Source organism: Anser cygnoides, chromosome 14 (assembly GCF_040182565.1).
Source record: "Anser cygnoides isolate HZ-2024a breed goose chromosome 14, Taihu_goose_T2T_genome, whole genome shotgun sequence".
NCBI lineage: Eukaryota > Metazoa > Chordata > Aves > Anseriformes > Anatidae > Anser > Anser cygnoides.
This window is the reverse complement of record NC_089886.1, coordinates 9,553,641-9,576,510: the sequence shown is the minus strand read 5'-3', so window position 1 is coordinate 9,576,510 and position 22,870 is coordinate 9,553,641. Positions and strand designations below refer to the sequence as shown.

Below are 22,870 nucleotides of genomic sequence, written 5' to 3'. Positions count from 1 at the left end.
TCCCTGCATACGGGCAGGGAGGGAACAAGGAGAAAAACCTCAAGCTCAATTTCCCGAGGGTGCTCAGGTGCCTGAGGATTTTGAGCGATTTGTCCCGGGTCAGGCGAGGGGGCAGCAGAGGGACAAGCGGCTCCGGTCCTCGGGACCTGCCGGGAGCCCCAGGGCTGGCACCCTGCGGGCAGGGGCTGAGTCCCGGCCTCTGGCTGCGGGAGAAAACTCGGGTCAAGCAACTGCACTCCTTGCCCGCAAAAATCTCAGACCGCTCTCTTCGGACAGTGTTTGCTTCTATGCAAAAAAAAAAAAAAAAAAATCAATCAGGTTTGGTAGCAAGCCCTGGAAACAGAGCAGTTCCGTCCCAAACCCCTTCTTTCTACAAAAGGTGTTTTTTCTTTCTTACCTTAGCCACGACAGCCAACAAAGGAAGATGAACGCGTTGATTTACAAGTTCCTGCCTTGGTATAATAATCTCACTTCCAAACGAAAAATCAGAAAATGAAGACAAAAGGCATGGCGGGGCGGTTAAATTCTCCTGGAAGAACAAATAAGCTCACTAAGTTGTCAAGACGCATTTCCTGGGGTTCAGCATTACTGAAGTTGCTTATGTGCCATCTATAATTTTCCATAATGTCAGTTAAAGCAGATACAATGCTAAACTAACCTTGACTAGCTAACTAAAATACTTGTTTTCCCTTCCCCTCTCTCTTTCTCTCATTTTTAATTGCTTCTCAGCGAGTTCTCATTCCCCCTTCTTATTATCCTGTCCTTTAATCATCATTGATCCCCAGAGGAAAGTGAAAATAGACAAGAAATGAATTCTGTGCTGTTTGGTAATAGAGATCTCTAATGAAACTCATTCTGAATTTTGTTTTTATATATTCAAGATTTATTTTTTTTTCTCTTTTTCTCATCGAAACACAATACAGGTGAGGTTTACTGCACGATACTTGTCTTTTGAAAACATAGCACACTTCTGCCTCTCGATAGAAACCCTAGGCTGAGGGGAACATTGCCTGCATAAGAAGTCTCTGAGTACATCTGCTTCTATTTGTAAGAATTTCAAGAGGCTCCCCCAGAGCGGCTTTCTACCACAGCCACCTTAGATTATTCCAGGAGGAATCACAGCAACTGCAGAGCACCCAAACAGCACAGTCTTCCAGGCATGCAGGAAGGGAAAGCTGAGGTGCATATTGCAGAGAAGGGAGAAGTTCCCTCTCAATGATCTGCTTATTGAGTCAAATGAACTCTTCTGTTGGCTTTTGCTAGGGAATAGATTTTCCTGGGGAAAAAGCAGAATTCAGCATCAGGTGGTCTAATGTTGTTGATACGCGTGAGGGTTAAAAGTTTCATTTGATGACATCTTTGAGCTTCCCATAAGAACCTCACTTTCTTCATTTGTCTGGCAGTTCGGTTTCTGTTTCAGCCGCCAGAGCATCTCTCCTATCTTATCCCTAAGTTCCTGTGATCATTTTGTGGGTGAAAATTGGGCCAGGCTCAGCTGAGACCATACCAGTGCAGCAAAGCCCCTTAAACAGCAGTGCAGCTTTCAAACACTCACACTTCATGTAGGGCTCCCTGCTGTCCTCATTTGTCACATCAGGTCATTTGTAAGCTTTTAAAACTTTCATGGCTTAATAGTCATACCCAGGTGAGGAGCAGAATTGAAATCCATCAAATCCCTATTGTTTAGGAAAATCCAGTGGTGGGATTAGGCAGCCGATTGACAGAGCTCTGGCTGCCATTTATGCAAAGCATGGGCTGGATTTTCCTTTTGCGGCTCTCCAGCTGACGTGCCTTCAGCCAGTGCTGAAGGATCAGCTCTTGCCCAGGTCAGGGCTTGCCTAAAACTGCCAGCAACGGTGCAGGTGTTTCTTTGAGATCCCAAAACAAGTATAGATCTTGTTTAATTTTCCCTAGGCCCCAACATAAAACAGCAGTTTAATTTTATTTAATGTTTTCCAACCACTACTGTCTGATGCTGGAATCAAAGCAATGCCCAGGAAAGGAAAACTTTTGTGTCTCTGTTACCATCCTGTGAGACACCTGCTCCTCCCTGGAGACTGTTTTTGGAGAAATGCCTATTTGGTTGACATAAAGATTTAAAAATATAAATACTGAGTAGCACCTTGATCCAAATGATCTTAATCCAAACAGTAATTTGCTACTGGAAGACCAAGCCAGAGTTGAAAGAAGTCCAAATCTTGTATTCAGAGATAAACATGCTTTAAACTAAAAAAAAAAAATAAAAAAAATAAAAAAAATAACACGTGTACTAACGCTGGAGAAAGGCAGCTTAATTTACAAAATAATATTACAGTATGTGGATACAAATTGTACTCATGTCACTCTCAGGATGACTTTTTGAGTCTGCATGCATGGGATGTATTAAACATGAAATCGGCTGAGGCATGTTAGCAGAAATAATGTCTGAAAGAGCTGTCAAGCTTCTAAATAACTGGTTATACTAATAAGCCAAGATAACTTTAGCCTCAATTTAACCTTCTCGGAAAAATCAAAGGTTTCTGGAAATCGAACAATAGCTGTGAACTCCCTTAAAGATCAGTGAAGCACACTGGTTAAATGTATAATATCATGATTATGATATTAGCACCAACAGGAAAATGAGGAATGAAGAAAGCCCAGACAAAAACAGCTTTTATGAAAGTATGAATGAAAATGACTTGTTCAAGTCCCACCTCTAACCCTGGGGTTGGAAAGGTAACAGAGGAAGCGTGCAGAAAGGATTTTTGCTCTCTGTGGGAACTTAGGCAGCAGATGCACAAAAAGCAGCCACTTGTCTGTAGGTGTCTGCACGCACAAGTTTTAGGAGATGTGGAAGGCCATAACCTGATTGTAAACCCAATCTGTTCAAGCAGAAGCCTTGCCATCAATCCTTCTTTACGTTTTCAGTGCAAATTCCCCACCCCCAAAAAAAAAAAAAAAAAAAAAAAAAAAGCTGGTTTCAGCCGTAACCCCTGAGATTTTACAAGACACTGGCTCTTTTAGGATAGAAGTCGAAGACAGGAATGAGAGGGAAATATCCAGCTTGTAGCCAGGTAGCAGAGCAGAAGCTGTCACCTGAACAACCCCATCTCCTGCCAGGCAGGAGCCACGGGTGATTGAGGCTCTGCACAATGCTGCCAATAACTCCATTATCTAATCAGCGAATCTCACACAGTGAATTTTTATGGGGGTTTTCCAGTTCCACCCACTCCCTCCCACGGGCCCAGAGAAAGACAAGTTTTCCACAACGAACACATGGAGCGACCCTTCCTCCTGCGGCTCCCCCTGGAATCACTCAGGCAGGGGACCCTAAATTTCCCCCCTTCTCTTCCTGGGATTCCCAACTGCTGCAGACACAGGATAGGAGAGGGATCACAGCCCTGCCAACGCTTTCCTCCAGAGTGGGTCCAGAGCCAAGCTGCAGAGGATGATGAGAATAAAATGTTGCTGTGAAGAGAGGGGAGCTCAGGGGAAGGAATAACGCTTCCTCCAACAGCCTCATCCCCGCCGCACGGCACAGCCCTGCCAGGAAACTCACAGCAAACCAACACAAAGCCTTCACTGAAACAACATAGCTCGGTCTTCCCAATCACCTCGCTGACAAATGCAGGCACTCCATGTGCTGCTGATTTTTATATCCTACTCCATACATATAAAAATCCCTCCACAGTTGATTGCTGAGGATCTACTCCATGAAACAGAACATAAACCAGTGTGTCGACACAAAAATACGGACTGCCCCCTCACTGCTGAGTTATGCTTTATTTTCATGTGCATAATTTTTTTCATCCTGTATGGGTTGCACTTTTTTTTCTTTCGCTCCATACTGCATGGACATTTTAGGCCCTCAGATAAATTGGATATATGAATCAAAAGAGAAGTCACGGAAAAAATGACAGCACTTTTAATGTTAAAGATGGCTTTGACATATTAATTAGTACCTCAGAAATGAAATAAAGCCTGTGTTACAGAATGATTCATTAGAATGAAATTAATCTGAGAAATAATTAATTCTGAGTGGATAGATAAAAAGAATACAAATAGATATATTAGCAGCAAAGCTCTCCACAGCTGAGTGTTAGTGATTTCTAGCAGCAGTGGATAAAACTACAGATAATACAATTTTCTTAGCAGATGGCTTGGTAGGTGGCACTCTCCACTCCTAAGCTGGTGTTATGGATTCACTCCTGAGCTGTGTGCCAGCCAGCAGCACAAAATGGATCCTTCTCCCGTATCGCAGCCCAGCCCCTGACTGGTGGATGGTGGTTTCGCTTCTACCAGCAGACTTTAGTTTTTTCTGATGCAAGATGTGTGATGGTGAAAAGTGTTTGGTACTGACCTAAGCCCCTTACCTCTAAAGGTTGGTGGGGCAGGTGAGGAAAGTCAGGGTGTTACACCACGGCTGATGATTTATAAGTACACATTATTGCACATCCAGGATGGTCACGCTCCACTGCCCTTCCATAGGCAAGCTACAAACGGTCCTTGAATTAAAGAGAATTAAATGAAACACCAGGAAAAAAAAATGAATGGAATGGAATGGAATGGAATGGAATGGAATGGGAATGGAATGGAATGGAATGGAATGGAATGGAATGGAATGGAATGGAATGGAATAGCTCAGTGGGAAGGGACCTCAAAGCTCATCAGGTCCAACTCCCTGACCACGTCAGGGCTAACCAGAAGTTAAAGTGCAGTATGAAGGGCATTACCCTCAACTGACAGGCACGGGGCATTACCCACCTCACTGGGAAGCCTGTTCCCGTGTCTGCCTGCCCTCACAGTAAAGAACTGTTTGCTAATGCCTGCCCTGACCCTCCCTGACGCAGCGCCGTGCCCTTCCCACACGTCCTGCCGTCCGCTGCAGGTCCCAGACAGCCCTTCTGCCTTTGGGGTGCTGCAGCTGGGCAAGCCCGGGATTCCACCTTCAGCTGCGGGGATTAAACTGTTCTTGGAGGCAAGGTGCTGGTTGTCAAGCTCCTTACAAGTCACACAGTCTGGGCTTGAATGCAGTCAGAAATATTCCAGCAAGTTAAATAAAAAACCAGAAGCGACAGAACAACATTCCTAATAAGAACCCAAACCAGGGTCCCAGCTTTGGTCTGCCTCATTCCTCCTGCCACAACTTCCATCTGAGTTTTTGAAAAACCCATGAATCTGACCCCAAACCATGACATAATCCCGAATGCACTTTCGCCTCACCTCATCTGCACGTGTTTTTCCATTCCAGGCTCTGTGCCAGTCCCACCAAACCAGGCAGGACTGGTTCATCCCAGTAACATCAGGAACATCTTTGCAGCTGCCTCAATGCCCTTGGCTTTTCCCTGCCCTGCTGCTGCAACAGCAGCTCCCAGAGCAGTCTCTGTTTTTGAAAGCTGGAAATGTTCCCTGTGCTTCATCACTGATTCGTCAAAATCTGTTTCAGAGTCAGGGGCCTTGAAGCCGGTGGGCTGCCCGTGCTCCCGTCCCACGAGGCTCAGAGGTGCTGGGCTGGGTGCACATCAGGGTTTGGCTGCGCCAGCACTGACATTTGGAGTCCCTCAAGCTGGTCCTCTCCCTTTAGGAGAGTTTCAAATTAGGGTCTAGCTAAAAGTTGCATTTAGGGAAGACTCTTGGATTTGATCCTATCTACTTTCTGGTTTCACTTTTTCCCTCGCTGTTTACAGTGGTTAATTTCCTCTTGTGCTTTTCTCAGCATTGCCTTCTAAGAACTTCCCCCAGGTCTTTAGGAACTACAGGATACACAACTTGACCAGGGATTTTCCATTTCTTTCTTGCATTTTTCTACATCCTTTTACAAATCTCACATGTCTTTTTAGGATTTTCCTGGTGATCTCAAGGGAGATTCCCTCCAGCTTTCTAGGAATTTCCACACAGCCTTCAGGGAATTTTGTATTGCTTTCTAGGAAAAGTTGCCATTGCTTCCTAAGAATTTCTTTCACCTTACTAGGAATTTACATTTGCTTTCGTGGAATTTACAGTCGCTTTCAAGAAATCACTAATGCTTTTCTAGAAATACCCAAATGCTTTCTAGTAATTGTGCTCCAGGATTTTTTTCCAGGAATTTCCTGCTGCTATGAATTTCTCACCACTGTCTAGGTATTTCTACCAGCTTTCTATGTATACCTATCACACTGTGGCATGGTGTCACATGCTGTTCCGTGCTGTTAATGCTGTTGCATGTGGTGGTGTCTTGTTTTGCCCCATGTTGTGTTGTCACTTGCTGCTCTTACCAGATTGTTTGCGTTGCTGCATGCCTTCCCGTGCTGCAGCATGCCCTTGTGCGTGTCATCTGCTGCTGACACACACTGTCAGTGGTTCTCAAGTGCCATCCTGCATAGCTGCAGCAATAAACATTTGAGGGTTCATAGTTTTAACTACCATTTTCCAAATCCATTGGAAAGAGTGAGCAGGTGAAAGTGTCATGAGTTACCAACATATGGTCCCAAGAGGATGATGAAATGATTTGTCCAGCCCAGTTGAAGCTGCTGTGAGACCCTATGGGATGGTGCTAAAGCAGGAGGGAACTACCCCTCCTCCTGCCCCATGCTCCATCCACAGCTGCCATCAGTCTGCCTAGTCACCAGACTGCCAACAGCACCTGGCAAAGGTGCTTCAGTGTATGAACAACCCCACAAGAGACATTTATGGAATAGCCACATCATAGAAGAAATGGCTTCCTAATCCCCTTGAAAGGCTGGTTTATGCCTTAAAATGTAGTGCTATGTCCCTTTTAAATGCAGACTGGCTTTTCATGTTCTTTTGCTTCCAGTCTTATCTGATGTAACTATGCATGTTTTCATCTAGATAGATAGGAAAATTTGGTATGCATCAATTTAGCTTGGCACAATATAGCACGAGTAACCTAAAATCGGGTTCAAATACTGCAGACGGAGCCAAAATCTTTAACTGATTTTGTAACTCGTCCCCAATCAGCTTATATAAGGCTTCATTATAATTTATGTTACCAAAAAGTGTTGTTTGTTTGTTGGACCAAAATTCCCTAGTTAATGGTTTATTCATTAGCAGTTCAGACTACGGGAAAACAGCGTGATGTTTTTTTGATATACAGACACGGAAATCCCTAGCTCATTTACAGAAACAATCTCTGAATTTATGAGCACTCCTCAGACTGTACTAACGTCCCTTCCAGTCTGGGGTTTGGATTTTCTGGGAAAAAAAAAAATAATGCACAGTACGTCAGCAGGCCAAAACAAATGCTATATAAATTCACGGTTGACCTAGCCCAGTATTCTGCTGCTGATAGTAAAACACAGCACCAAGCCTTCACAGGCACCTCCCATCAAGTGAGTGCTAATGAATAGTTCCCAGAAACGTGGCGGGTTTCTTCTGGCAAACCTCTGACAGCAGTCAGCTCGGGGCCAAGGCCAGTTCCTAACGCCGTCCTCGAGAGCCAGCAGCTGAACACACTCCGGCTCCTTGCTCCGTGCCTCCCCGGCCGTCACCACACATCACCTCCCACCTGCTGCACAGCTAACTGCCTTTCTCACCGAGCTGAAAAGTCTTGACATAGCCCACGCTTGCCTTTCCTCCGTCTGCCTGCTGTTTGTGGCACGGGGTTTTGGAAAGCTAGTCCTGTAGTGCCGCTTGCTGGGCAGCTCTGCTAAGAGTTGCAAGGCACAGCAGCTCTTCGGTTTTGTCGGCTGATTCCCGGTGCCAGTTTGAAATGGCAAAAACAACACGAAATGCGTTAATGTCCGATGTAAATATTATGAATAGAGTGAAGCTTGAGGAAAGTAAATACAGTAAAGCTCATTTCTTAGATGAGGCAGGAACTGTGAAAGAACAGAAATCCTCCTGCTCTGGGTAGCGCAGGGAAGAGTTTGCTCCAGAGCAGTCCGGGAATTCTTTCGGGTGAAAACACGCAGACAGCTAAATTCATCTCTAGTTTAGCAAAGACAAAGGATTGAATGCACACCCGGGGGGCTGCAGGAGTCTTATTAACAGGGTCCCTAGGAAATAAGATAACTGAAAGGAATGCTTCAGGTGGAGCTAAGGTGGGGCTTTTTTGATGAATCCCCTTGTAGTCTCTAGGTGTGTGCTTTCTGTAAGTACTATTAATGCTCACACAGTAATTTAACTCCACTGTTTCACCTCAGAATGGAAGCAGGATGAGGCCAAAGCACACTTCTGGAGCTGGCACATCCTCCTGAATCCTGCCTTTTTAAATGCAGCCTAAAGCACTTTTAGTATGAAGATTAGTAGAAAACACCTGTAGCCAGAGGTTAGCCATTCCACATGAATACCTATATTCACTCGTTTGCCTTCCAGTTTTCTGGTTCATGAGCAGTTGTGGCTGGTTTGTCAAAGCCATCTCAGAACTTGTCAGGATTCATGGCAAAAAAAAACAGATTTCTTTCTCAGTGATGAGAGAAATAACTAGTCTAGTGAAAGAGAAGTTATGCAGCTGTTCAACACCATCTGCACTAAATATAGAGCAAATGATTAACTCCAACAATGAATTTATCCATTGCTTTTCATTTAGCGGCTCATAGAAGTTGAGGTACTAATATAATTTATATCCAAGATTCTGCGAGCAGAGTGTCTATTGTGACATTCAGGAAAGGATATGTGTGGCTTTAATGCAGATTAACAAGTTAGTATCTTCGGCAGAGATGAGAATTTTTAGAGGCAGAAGACATCAGTCCTCAGAATGTAAACCATACGACACAGGATCAGTTATCCCCACTGGCGATTAATTTGTTTCAATGCACAACATCCATCTGTCTCCATTTTCTGAATGAGATGTCTTTCCTGCTCAGTCAGTGCATTGCTTTTAGCAACAAGTGTTAGGGCTGGACACCTTCAAAGGTGTATTCAGTACTTGATCTGTCAGTGGGCATGGACACAGATCTGTCCGGCAAGATTAAAAAGAGCTAAAGACACTAGCAGAAAAGTTAATAAATTGTGAACAATTTTGTGTGCAACAAAAATGCAGCGCAAGAGTATCAGCACCAGCTTTTATTTTTTCATGATGGAATCTCACCTGGAATACTTGCACACGCAATTATCGTTCATATCCATAAGTAAGACACCAGTTCTGGAGCCATGGGGGAAACACATGGCTGGACGTCTGAGATTTGATGTGTCCATGTCATAATGAGAGCTGAAACTTAGAGGTTGGACTAGGTGATCTTGGAGGTCTCTTCCAAGCTAGATGATTCTGTGATTAGCTTTTCATTGAAAACCAAAAATTGGCCTGTCTATGTTGGTATGCTCTTCTGGTACACAAAAATTAAACTAGCACTGTTTGCAGAATATAAATGGGATGCAATACAGCTGTATCACTGCACGTTTTTCCCCATTCCCCAAAGATACCACTTCAACTATGGGATGAGACCAGCTCACGTGTTATTGACTTATCAAATTAACACTATGGGTCTGAGATATTAATGAACATAACTGATACTTGAGACGTGTCTTAGCAATCTAGTCGGTGCATCTATCGCCATGTTCATCTGGAAGCTGGGATGGAGGAAGAACAGGTACCGTGAGTATCCTTATTGTATTTTTTAACATATCGAATGATTGAACATCTCATCTCAAACAGAGGAGCTATCAGATGCTACAAACGTGGAGTGAAAATAATTATCAAAAAGAAAGAAATGCTCTGCGAGCCATTCCCCAGCTTTCTAACAAAATCAAAGATTCATGTTTATCTGTCATTTTTAAGTCACCATATGCAAGAAAGTTCTCATCAGCTGGAATCAATTTCATATGAATGAACTTTTTTCTTTTTTAAGGACTTGGACCTGAGAGTAAATTATTTTTCTATTTTAAGGGTTCATTTATTGTGGTTTCCTATGAACGTTTCCCAGCTGCTGGCAGTATTCCTGCAATGTTTATTAAAGCAGGAGTGACAAAATTGAGAAAGTATGTAAAATAAATATATAAATAAATAAAATGTTTGTTGTCAAAGCTGCGTTCGGGCCAGCAGTACTTTTTGCTTCAGAAGCTGTCCCCGTTAGACTGGCCGATGACCCGACTTGTTCACCAGCCGAACACTGCCGTCTTTGGGGAGGAAAAGTAACGTTTCTGGCAACTCTTCCGTCAGCTTTTCCTGCTTTAATTTTGGAAGCAATTTCAGGGCCTGAGCCACTCCGAGACTCGAGGCCCTGACCGCCTGAGGACGGGCAAACACCGGAGGGGAGCGAACTGGGGGGGGGGGGGGCGGGGGGGGGACCGGCGGACCCTGAGGCACCGCCGGACCCCGAGGCCCTTCGCCGCCCGCCCCCGCGGCGCTGCCCTGCCCCGGGAGGCGGAGCGGGGCGGAGCGGGGCGGCCGCTCGCCTTCCCCCGGCCCCGGGTCCGCGAGAGCCTCTTCCGGGCGGCGGGGCGAGGGGCGGCGTGGAGCCGGTCAGCGGCCGCGGTGAGTACCGGCACCGCGAGGGGGGTGGGCTGCGGGCGGGGGGGAACAGCGCGGTCCCCCCGGGAGCCCGGTTCCCGGCAGCCCGGTGCCCTCCGCAGGGGCCCAAGGCCTCCACGGAGGCCCAGCCCAGTGTCTGTGAGCGCGGTCCCGCTCCGTGTCACCGGGCACGCTTCTCAGCCTGGCCCCTCTGCGGAGGCCCGGAGCCATCTGTCACCAAGGTCCCCTTCCACAGGTCCCGCGTGTCCCCGCTGTCGCCAGGGGCACCCCGTCCTTTCCCCAGCCCCTGCTCCCTGTCAGCCCTTTGCTGGGGATGTGCTGGCTGCAGGCTCAGCAGGCAGCTGCCTGAGGGGGCCTCCGGGCCTGCCTCCCCCTGCGTCATCCTCTCTGCACAAATATCGGCTCCCTGCTTCCACACCTCAAAAATCCCTTCCAAAATAAGCCTCTGGTGCCCGTGTCACAGGGTGCTGCATCACAGCTGGGTACCGGTGTGGGCAGGTGAAGGCAACCTTCGTGCCAAGGTGATCGGCTTCTCCAGGGAGGAACACGCCGTGTAGCTTGGAGGCTGGCTGCCTGGTAGCCAGGAGTTCTAATGATGAGCATCGATTCATTTATCAACAGAATTATGAATAATCTGTTGTTGTAACGGGTACTGAGATAGCAGGGAATGAGGACTGGCCTTGTGCCAAAGTGCAATTGAAAAATGGCCTGTATAAATCCTATCAGGAAAAAATGAAATAGTGAAAAACCTGTTATAGAAGAAGGCCTTGAACACATCTGGGTACAGCCAGATAATCCTGCCTCAGTTTACCACAGGGCTTTAGAAATAAGGAGCAGAGACGAGCTTGCAGCAATCGGGAATGAAATAAGACCTTGAGTTAACCCGTATTAGCAAGGAAGCTTTTTCTTCCTTAGTGAAGAGGAGAGGTAAGGGTGTGACGTGTCCCTGCGGTGTACCTCCTGCGGTGGGAGCGACGAGAGGAGGGATGGCACACGGAAAGCGCACGCTGCCGAGTTGGCTGCTGCAGCCGCTAACATCTGGAGGCGGCTTTAACGCAGAATGATGAAATCTCTCGTCAACTTACTCACCAAAGATGGCTGCTGTTTTGAGGAGAGAGCCCCAGCAGCAGGCACTATGTCCATTTCACACAGACTGCTGCTTTTGTTGCTAGGCTACAAACAGGATGTACATTTATAAGCAAAAAAAAGTATCTTGTAGTGTTGCCACGGTTTGCCTTCTCCAGCACTCAGTTTGTTTTTATGATTGCAATAGGAAAAAAAAATCATAGTGCAAAAATTTTTTTGTGATTTAAGTAGATTTTTACTGGTAGAAGCAGATTTGGGAAAGGAAAACTTGGCAAGTGGATTTGTTAACATTTGGCCTAAGTACATTGCATCATCAGCTGTGCTGCCTCTTTCAAACTCTGGTAGCAGGTGTAGTGCAAACAGAGGAATACCATTGCTTAATAAATCTGATACACGTAGTTTTGCCATCATGCAGAAGTGCTTTTTTCCCCTGGAAATCTGTTAGTACTTCTCATTTGAGCTAATTATACTACCTTGACCGATGTCCCTGGAGAATGCATTGTGTTCTTTTCTTTGTCAGAGGAATCGAAATATGGGTAATGGCTCAGTTTGCATTTCAGCTGTTGCTTTGTCAGTGTGTTGTAGTTTTAAAATAGAATGGGTCACCTTCTACTAATCAGAAGGTCATTAATTTTTTGCCTTTCCTCCTAAGCCAGCATAGCAGCTGTTCTCAGGGCATTTCTCCTGGAAAATGAAGATATTGAGTTTGTTTAGGCAAAAGAGGCCTAAAAAGGGCCAGTGTATTATCTGAGGAATAAAAAGGCCTAACAGGATCCTTACATATTTTTCTATCAAAGCACCTCGAGAGGTGCTTCAAAAGAACTGAGCTCTGCAGAAACAAACAAGAGGCTATGGTTGGTTTGGTCTATAAATATGGTAGAGGAAGAAGAGAAGCTGTTCCTCTCCCCATTTTATAGCAGCACATGCTTTTCTCAACCTAAAGATTTTCCAGCCAACATCTCTCATTGCCCAGAACAGGCTCCTGACAGCTGCACCTCCAGCTGTTAGGGGACTGCTTTGGAGAATGGAGATCCATGGGCCTAAGTATGTCAAACTTTTTTTTTTCCTCTATCCCAGTGAATTTGCACATGAAATGTTTTCAGCAGCACATGGCTCTAACTTCTGAACTATAACAGTGGGATTCTGATAAGAAAGAGGTACTGCTGTTACCTTCTATTTTTAATGGGTTTTCATGGGGGAAAAGTGACTTCAATTCTCCTTTAAAAAAGTAACACGTAGGTCCTCCCAGGAGATTTTCAGAATCATAATCTGACCTAAATGTCTCTGAAGTACCACCTGAAGTGAGGGGTCTAGGTCCTTGTAAAGGACACCATGCAAGTTGCACCTTTCTTTCAGCATTTGTATTGGTGAATTTACTCTCTTCCCTTCCTCTATGCAAGCTGAGTTGAATTCTCTTTTAAGCTAGAGGTATCCATGTGTCCACTGCTTTGTAAGGGAGGGTTTCACATTTGGTTTTTGGGAGTTGGGCACCCAGAAGTGAGATGTTGCAATGTTCATTATCATGTCCATGCTACTTTGAACATAGACTTCTCTTCTTGAGGCCAGGTGTTCTCCCTCCCCAGCTCAGTGTTTGCTGACTTTCTGAAACTGCATGCGAGAGAGGTAAAAGGCCACTCTCATTAACAGAACCTCCTGTAGGGGAAGGTGCAGGAGGCTTTAATCTGGACTCCGGCCCCCATAAAGGCAAAAAGGAACAGAAAATTCTGAACAGAGAGTGAAGCAGTACCCTGTCCAGTATCCTATCTAAGGATGTTTGCTAAAGGATCCCTCCTCAAGGGAATTCAGGGCTTTGTACCTGTTCAGGAAAGCCAACTTCTGGGGTACTTCTCAGCCTAGCTTCTCTCAGAAATATTCTCTGACAGTATCACACTCCCTAGGAATCTATAAGTAGTTCTTATCCTTTAGCCATTGTCAGAAATGCCTCTCTGCTCTGCAGAATAGTGGTGAAAGCTCTCTGCCTCTCTCAAGGAATGGACATTTTGACATTAGGGATGCTTCCTGGCTCCAAACAGCCAGCTTTAGAACAGACTACGGCTTTAAAAAGCTGTACTTAAATCAGACGTGGAGAATTGGATGTGCAGTTATGTCATCAAGACATTTCCTTTGCTGTTGCTCTATTCCCAATTTTAGCTTAGGGACCAGAAAAAATAAAGACGTGGAGTTTTTTATTTATGGATTGATTTTTTTCAAGACGGGTTAAAATACAGGGTAAAAAACATATGAATATATAAATGGTTCCAAGGAAAGGAGCAAATCTGCTTTTCGTCATCCACGCAATGCTGTGTGAGTTTAGGTTGCCCAGAATTTCCCAAATCACATACCTGCCTGGATTATCCAGTCATGCAACAGAGCCTAGCCCCTAGTTTGAGTCTTAAGAGCATTATTGGTAGCAAATGCAGTTTAAACTTCTGTAAAACCTCACTTGTTGTTTTCAACCACGTTTCTCTTTGTTCATGTTGAAATAAATTATCAAATGTCTGGGTTGTTCAAAATTGAGTGGCATGTTGCTGTCGGAAATAAATAGCCATTGCTACTCTTTGGGCTGTTGCTTCAGTTTGAGAAGCGGTTACATGATGTTCAGTGTGAGGTTTGCAATGTGAACTTGGAAAAAGAACAGGGGAGAGTTGAACTCCTGAACTCCTGACAACTCCTGAATCTGCATTTTGGAGAATTGTTGCAACTGCTATTGTTGACCTTTAAACGAGGTTTAAAGTCTTCTGCCATTGCTGATTCTGCAGCACATCTAAATGCAGTCGTACTAACATTCTTAATTAGACTTTGTGCTGAGTTTTATGTAATTATTTTTTAAGAGGGGACACTCTTGGTTATTCCTAAGCCCCCTTTTTCTCTCCAGTTTGTGTTCATATTAAGCATTACAATACGAATTTGCAGATGACTCCGTCTGATCAGAGAGGACAAGAAATGGGAGTGTGCTCAGTACTGGGGCATTTCAAGGTCCCCTGATTGGCAGGAGGGGTTGAAAGACATAGTCAAAAAGTTACTAATTTAAAATGAAGATTTTTGTAGAAGGTTACTAAAAATATGGAGTTGAAAGTTTCTCTTAAGATAAAAAAGACCTTATTTTGGGGCATGACACTTCATTTATTGATAAAACCTCCTTATCCTGAAGGGTCTGTAATCACAAACACTGGCTCCCAGGCACAGCACAAAATGATGGTCAGTAAGCTTTACCATCCCTCTGGGTTTTCCTTCTCCTGAACTGGGAGCGGGTCAGGCAGAGAGATGAGGAGGCGGCAGAGAGATTTGGAGAGCAAATCTGGTTTCCTCCCTGTGATCCGCAGGCTGCATCGTCGCCTCTGTCTGCCTGTGGTCTGCGGAACCACCTCGCCCTGGTCCTGCAGCTGAACTCCTGGCAGTGGGTTTTGGCACAGCCTTGCGTCTGGCTTGGCACTCATGTAAGATGTAGAAAGTTTATGAACACATGATCTCAGTTAAACTTCTGAAAACAGACTTCGATCCGTAGGAACAGCCGAAGTGAGGAACATGGAGAGTCAAAGCTTGTGTCGGTGCTGGGGAAGCCAAACCGTGCCAAAACCCTCACTGTCACGGGGCTGCAGTCCCCACGCTGTCGGGCTGCTAGAGTGCCATGCAGAGCAGTTTTACAGCAGCTTTAGAGCAGTTTTGCCCCCAGCAGCTGATGCTCACCCAAACAATCCTGTTGCACAGGGAGGATTTAGCAGCCGTTCTCCACGGGCATTTTAGAAACCAGAGAGTTTAGTCATATGAACAGGCCAGAGGACATTCAGTTCTTTATTGCTGGTCTAATTTACTAGGTTGGACTATTAGTAACTTTGGGATTTGCAAGTATTAAATGCTTTTCTAATTATTCAGTTGTTTGAAACGGTTAAGATGTGCATTATTTCTTTCCTTACGGTGTACTCTCCGTGACAGATGTGAAGTGTTTGGCTGTTATGATGTTGCATTTGTTATTTATCCTTTCCAGCAGTGCTGAGCGTGACTTCAAAGTGCCACTTCAGTATGAATTCTTTTAATAATTTAAGCAACTGTGAAATGAACGTTGTTTTCCAAATCCTCTGCTTGGGAAAGAAGGGTGTTTCAAGATCAGATTGGGTAATTTTACTGCTTACTTTTCCACCTCAAAATTAAAGGTGCTGTAAATCCACATTCTTGTCCTATTATGCAGGTAGTCTCTCCTCTGTTGGTGCTTACTGAGTAGCAATAGCTGTAGGAACAATAAATTCAGGTGGTTTTGTATGCACAGTTAAGTGTTAGGTAGTTGTCTAAGCTTGCCTTTATTAGCTGGCTGTAGCAAAGTAAACATTTTTACCTTTGTTCTAGAAGATTTGTACATTTACTTTGCAATCCCTTTGCAAACTTTCCACTTATCTCAGGGTTCAGATAGATTTATTTTACTTTAATTTAACCTAACTGTCCTCTATTTTTCCTTCAAGCAATTCTGTTATGGATATTTGGATAATTAGAGCTTAAATCTTGGGCGTGTATGTTGAGAATTGTATCACTGAAGATATTGGGGCTACACCTTTGACAAAGCCTTGTATTTAAAATAATAATTAAATGGTAAATAGTTTTGTTATAATGCTTTTGTTACTGAGCATTTGAATGGATATGCAAACAGCAGCACACCTCTAAAATTGTATCTGAAAATTAAGGTGACAGCTAGGTAAAATACTGTTGCAGTAACCTAAATTGAGAATTTTGTACTTACTGCAGCTTTATGATCTCCCTTGTAAAAATAAATTATTTTTTTAAAATCCTGCCTTTCAGTTTATGATGACAACTTGATGTCTACTGGATAATATAACGGTGAAACCATTATTTGTGTACAGTCACCATTTTTACTTTCTGGTTGGACATTTTGTTTTACAAGAGCATCCCTTCGGAGCACACAGGCATTTTACTGGCTTATGGTCTTGCTTTATGGGATTTACTTCCCTCTTTAACATTTACTAATAAGGGTGATAATTCGTGGGGAGCATTGTGTAGTCTGTTTAATACAAGCAATGGTGCTTTTATTCTAAAAATATTTTGCCGGAAAATGTGCAAATTTTCAGGACAGAAGTTCCCTGGCTGCCTTAGCCAAGCAGCATTGTAGCAGATCTGTGACTCAGAGTCCCGAGGCTGGCAACCTTAGCAGCCTTTCTACTTCACTGCAAGCTTTGTGTGTCACCACATTGTATTTTTCCAGTGTCTGAACTGTTACACTCCCTTGTATGATGCATCTTTTCCTCCTTTGCGTGCATTGGTGGTCTGTCCATGGCCACAGCCTTTGTGATTTGAATTTTAAACTTAATTAGAAAAGCATTGTTCCTAGTTAGGTTATTAAAGTGCAAGGCAATTATGTCAGTCACATCATTTAGAAGAAAACATTTCTGAGTGCTTAAATAGCAGTCATATAAAGTTTTTATCCCATTTTGCATAAGATCTAAACTTATGCAGGGTGAACACCAGCAAAAGTGGAGCCCATATACCCTTGCAAAGACTGGTGATGTTAAAGTCCATGTTTCCTGTTGCTGCTGACATCTTTTTAAACAAATGCAGCGATTTCAAGCATGACTTTTTGTTGTAGCACATGCCAAGGAATCGTCCTTTAATGTGTGTTTCCCATTTTCAAGCTGGTTTGCTTTTTGCTGCTGCCATGCTTACCCGTTTTTACAAGGGGAAAGAGAGATTGAAGCATGTGCTGACAAGCTGCTGCTGCTTAGTCTGCCTAAGGAGGTGCAGGAGCTCTACCTGGTGCTGGCAACCAGAGTGGTTGTGTCTTGTCTTTGGGGTGTTTTTATTCTGTTAGCATGCCTTACAGACAGCCTGATGACTGTTACACTTGCTGTCTCAATCACGTTAACTCTTTCTACCATCATGCCTTTTATTTTTATCTTCCCTATGTAGACATGCAGGAAGTGGGAGTTTTCCCAATTTACAGCTCGTAGGGTCTCTCTCACACCCATTTGCCTTGTCTGTACCGTATGCTTTCAATCTCTTGACTCTGGCAAGCTGAAACATTTAGAACTGTCTATGCTTTACGTTTCTTGTTGATGGTCTTCTCTGCAGGTTTAGGGTTAGGCGCTGTGCCTGGCTCCTCCAGGAGCTGCAGATCTCCAACTTGAGCAAAGCAGTAAGCTGATACAGGTGCTGGAGCATCAGAGTACAGACCTCGATTCCCACTGGTGACATGGGGCCAGCAGCTCTGATTACAAGTCATCAGCTGCCAACCATTCACTTGGCCAGTGCAGGCTTCCCGTGCAGCTACGTGAAATCCCAGCCTTTTCCTTAGGGTATGTCCGTAGAGGAAGATGAAGGCATGTTTTAGGAAGGATAGACACACTCGTGTCAGTTTATCTGGGGCCACTGATGGTCATCACTAAATTGTTGTGATGTGAGTTGCGTGAAGCTAAATCAGCACACGCAACGTGGCTCAAGGAACATCAGAACCAGCACAAAGTGAGCCTGCAAGTGAGGAGGGGATAAAGATAGCACGTGGCAGTGGTCCCTCTTCTGTTTTCTAAAGATCCACCTCCACCAGGGTAGGCTAAATGAAATGGAGTGAAATGATACTAAGATGATCCGTATTGTTTAGTTTTCTTATTATTCAAGGGCTTGTTTTTGTGGACAGAGGTGTCCTATGCAATAAAAGCAATTCACAGACAACCCAGTAGAATATATAAAGCAATTTTTCAGCACTGGCTGCTCAGAGTGAAAAGAAAGCAAAGAGCTTCTATTTATGGACTGCTTTCTTAAGTGTTCATTAGACAGCTTTAAACAGATTAACATAAGGTATCCTAAGTAGTTTTTAATCTTTCCTAATGAAACCAATAATTAAATTACAAAAATATTGAAACTTAGACTTTCCCACAATTACTAAACCAATCAGGAAGTATTCATAGAATGACTTCCCAGCCCCAATGTGCAGATTATTATTTCTTTAGTGGGAAAGAGTTTTGAGTAAATGAGTTCACCCTGCTTTCATAGGGTACTGCTTTGCAAAACCAGGTATCACCATTTTAGACCAGAAGACGGTCTATTCTTTCACACATCACTCTTTGTGGGAAGGCATCTGTGATGGTACAGTAATAAGAGAGGGAGAAGAAACCTGAGGAGCATCTCCCATTCAGATGTTCTGCACGAGAACTCTGATCTCCAAACTCAGCCTGAATCCTCATTTCCATGATCCATGCCATTGCTGTAGGGAAGTCTTGTCTCAGTGCGTAGTAAAGGTGCTAATACAAGCTGCCAGCCAATAATGAGTTTAACAGGGAAAATAATTTTAATAGTAAATAATTTTTTGCTATTCTATCGTAGACAATACAAGCTAAACATAAAAATAATACATCAATACCCTAAATGTTTTGGCTTGTTTTTTAATTTGATGAATTAGACAAGGAAATGTTGCATAATTAGCAGTAAATGTAGGAAAGGAAGGACATTTTTATTTAGTGGTATCACATCAGGATTTTCTATTATTTTTTTAAGAAGCTTATTCAGTAATACTGGCTAAGTTATAACACTTCATCATTCAGGTATTAGCCATGCTGTGATTGTGACTGTGCTGAAGGACAACCCTTCATTATTGTTTATTTAATCTATCCCAGGTTCTAAAATTTTGGTATATGAGCAATAGGTTACTTTGCTTTCTTAATTAACCGTGCGTGTGGGACATTGCCTTGAATATTTGGCGATGCTGAGTAGAACATACTGGCCAATTCCGCTTTGAACATTGCTTATCTTCATTTATAATGCAATTATTCTGCATTCTTGCTGCCTTATCTTTACAGCTTTACAATGGTGTCTGGTGTTCGGTGAAATCGTGCTTATGCATACACGGGTTTTTATTGATTTCATGAGCACATGTAATGTTGGGAAGGGTTTGAGCAATCTGAATGTCATTGGCAGTTCCTTCTGGCAGCTGATGTGTTGGGAAACCAACTTCTCCCTGTAATATACCTATGGTGTACCATAAAACAGTAGGCGACCACTAACTAGGTTTTCATTGTAATTAAATCTCAATGATAATAACCACCAAAGTCCTAAATGAGGCTCGTGCTTGTGCTGTTACATAAGCATAAAAACGTGGGTAAAAGGAGGGAAGATCGGATACTTCTCCCTGGATGCTTCACACTCGTAAAAGCCCTTCTGACTGGTACGGGGTTCAAGGCAGAATGACTTTTACTTGGTCCTTGTCTGCTTACAAAGTGGATTTCCTGGTTCCTATGAGGATGTTACAAAGCTGAATATTGTCCTTTTTCTATGGCTATGGTCTTGTGATCTGTTTTTGCTCCCTTTCAAGAACAGACTGTTATTTTTTTCTTCTTTTCTTTGCTAGAAATATTGCTGTATAGTGTCATCTTAATATGCATTAGTCTCCTTTTTCTCCCTGTCCCTTAACACTGATAATTTAGGCCTGGTTTTTATAGACAAAGGGCTGTAGGCCTTTATTTCTGTTGAATTTACTTCTCCAATGACTTCCAGGTTTTTCCACTTGCGGTAGAAGAGAGGGATCATAATTACATTTGAGGGATGGACATTTGCTTCTTCAGATTTCATAACTGTCACTCCTTTTTCCCATTTTTTTGTGATGAAGACAGTCTGTATCCATAGTTACTTTCTGTTGGTGATTTCTTTTTTCACTTCTCCATCATACAAGTTTCATTAAATTGACAAAAACGGCTCAGACAGTTTCACGGCATTCCTAACGTTTGTTAGCAGGAGGTAAAGAACATCCCATCAAAAATCTGAGTTAAGATGAAAACACTGCAGTGGCAGCTTACGTATGTCAATTGTCCTCGATATGATGATCTTTTTCCTACTGAAACAGATAAAATGCTATGTGACGACAACATCTGTACTGTTATAGATCCAATTTAATTCAGCCATAACAAGCACTATTTGGAGGATTTTTTGGCCATCTAATATGTTACAGAAATTTCTTTGAAGAAAGTTAAAGCTTATATCACTTGTATTTTGCAGAGACCGCCCTTCTTCCACTACTTCCATAAAGTAATTTTAGTCATACTAAACTAAATTTTTAATTTTCTGGCATCTAAACCCAATAAATGCACGAGTATGTTAGCAGTGCCCTTTATGGTAGATCTTTTGCCATCTTTGACATATCATTAGGAGAATCAGTCATGCATTCGTATTGTGCTAAATTGTTGCATTATGTAATCTTTGTTTTGTTAGAATGTGGATTTAGAGAAACAACATTTACTAAAAAAAATCTTTGGGGTTTGTGATCTTAACTTTATTTTGTTTTTGCAATGCCAGAGATGTTAGCTTGATTTTGTAAAATATTTCTTCTGCTCCTGCACTTTGTAACAGTTCTTCAGGGATCTCTTGAAGCATTTAATTTCTCTTTTCCTTTAAGTCAACATTTTCATCTAACACTAATTCATCATTCAAATAACCCAAATTTCTGTTTAGTATCTTTTCATTTAGTACAGCTTCTTCTTAGTACAATACTTTGCATCCTCACCCTCAGATAATCATACTTTTACAGTAAAACATGCAACATATAAATGTCTTGAGGAAACAGGCACAGAAATGTTTTTGTACATGTTTAAGTTCTTTAAGTTTTCCTTAAAGTTTTTTACTTACATGAATACCGACCTCATTAAAATTATTATGATGTCTAACATCATCTGCTTTCTGTATATACATACTCTTTTAAACTCAGTCCTGCAAGATGTGCATCTCTTCATTTGCTGTAAGCATAACCATTTCTCATTCTAGAGTCTCACAGGTTATAGACACGTTATGAAGTAAGGGTAATTCTGAATTGCAAATTTTCCTGTTTTCATCCCAGAGTTTTCGAAGATGTCTGCAGATATACCATTAAATATTAATATCAAGGAGCCACGATGGGATCAAAGCACTTTCGTTGGACGAGCCAGTCACTTCTTTACTGTAACAGACCCCCGGAACATTTTGTTATCTGATGCCCAGCTGGAAAATGCAAGACAAATTGTGCATGATTACAGGTATGGCAGCTAGTCGTTTTTAATGCTGGCCCATAGAAACCATGACAGTGCTAAGCATACAGTTGCATATTTTAAAGGAAATACTTAAGACACTGTATCGCCCTGTCTTCTTATTTCAGGCTTGAAACACTAGCAAATTTGCTAATGAATGGGGAAATTATGTCATCTGAGAAACTCTATTAAGTATTTGAAAATACAGAAGTGTCTAAATCTGAAAACAGTTAATACGACAACAGTGTTTAAAACTGCCTCTTACGTGTTATATTGTTGGGGCATGTAGTTTATTAAATCCAGGTAAATTTTCAAAGTTTCAAACTAATGACTCCAGAGATTTTAGCTCTACATTTTAGCACTAATATCCTAATATGGTTTGAGTAAATAGAAGTTTGATGTTGGATATATTGACTCAGCCAACATAAAAACTGCTAGGAGTTTTGATTCTTTTTATTTTGCCAGTTCATTTAAAAGCTGAAGACCTACAAGCTAGCTATGAGGGTAGATTAACTTAGTATGAACATCCCCAAACCCTCTGATGTTACATTTGTCTCTGGAAGTTGCAGCATTTTGTAACAGTCGTGCTTTTTGCTGTTGCTTTGTTTTTTTTAATTTGTCCCCAGACAAGGTATCGTGGCACCTGGGTTGACTGAAAATGAATTGTGGAGAGCAAAATATATCTATGATTCAGCCTTTCATCCAGACACTGGTGAAAAGATGGTCTTGATTGGCCGAATGTCAGCTCAGGTACCCATGAACATGACTATCACAGGTTGTATGATGACCTTTTATAGGTAAGTAATGGTGGTGTTACACATAACCATTTGCCTACAAATTAGATAAGTGAAAATCAGTGTTATTTTAGAAGATGTATAATAAATATTTGAAAATGTAAAATTCTGCTTCTTTTTGTCTTCTCTCTCTGCTTTCCCTCATACCCACACTGATTAGTGGTTTCCTCTAGAAGTAGCTGTGAGATAAGCCCTTGGCCCCTTCTACTCCTTCACCAAATATCCCTCTTTTCCTCTCCAAACTGGGAAAGTTGAATGTTCCAAAACCCCATCCTTGTAGGAGAGTTGTGTGAAGGACAAAGAGGAGGAGATACGTGGGAATCTCTAAGCTTAGAGATTTGGCATGTAGGACATACTTTCTGCCAAGTAAGTACTAACTATGCTTCTGTCCATCATTAATCAAGTTCTCCAGCTCCTGTTGATCCTTCTATTTCCTTATAGTTCTTGAATCACTGATACAGTGAAGTCCCCAGAAGTCAGTGGACTTCTGTTAGTAGTCTTTGTGTTAGAAATATTTTTGTGAAACTATGCTTTGTTAGCAAGAATTAATGGAAATTTCAGAGGAAATAATAATTGTATGCTTGAAGCGAGATTTTACAAACTCTTGACTCACCCAT

At 42.7% G+C, this 22,870-nt stretch overlaps 1 protein-coding gene across 2 annotated transcripts in view; it reads left to right on the top strand.

Moving 5' to 3' along the window:
* The first annotated feature begins 10,230 nt into the window (after positions 1 to 10,230).
* Positions 10,231 to 22,870, top strand: part of SFXN1 (sideroflexin 1) — a 25,249-nt gene continuing 12,609 nt past the window's right edge. Inside the window, exons 1-3 of one of the 2 annotated variants that reach the window (XM_048080380.2) lie at positions 10,231 to 10,390; positions 21,294 to 21,468; positions 22,086 to 22,256. In XM_048080380.2, the coding sequence (XP_047936337.2) occupies positions 21,305 to 21,468; positions 22,086 to 22,256 (335 nt within the window). In that variant the 5' untranslated portion in view covers positions 10,231 to 10,390; positions 21,294 to 21,304. The remainder of the gene's footprint in view (positions 10,391 to 21,293; positions 21,469 to 22,085; positions 22,257 to 22,870) is intronic. The other variant, XM_067005396.1, reaches the window with a different exon arrangement.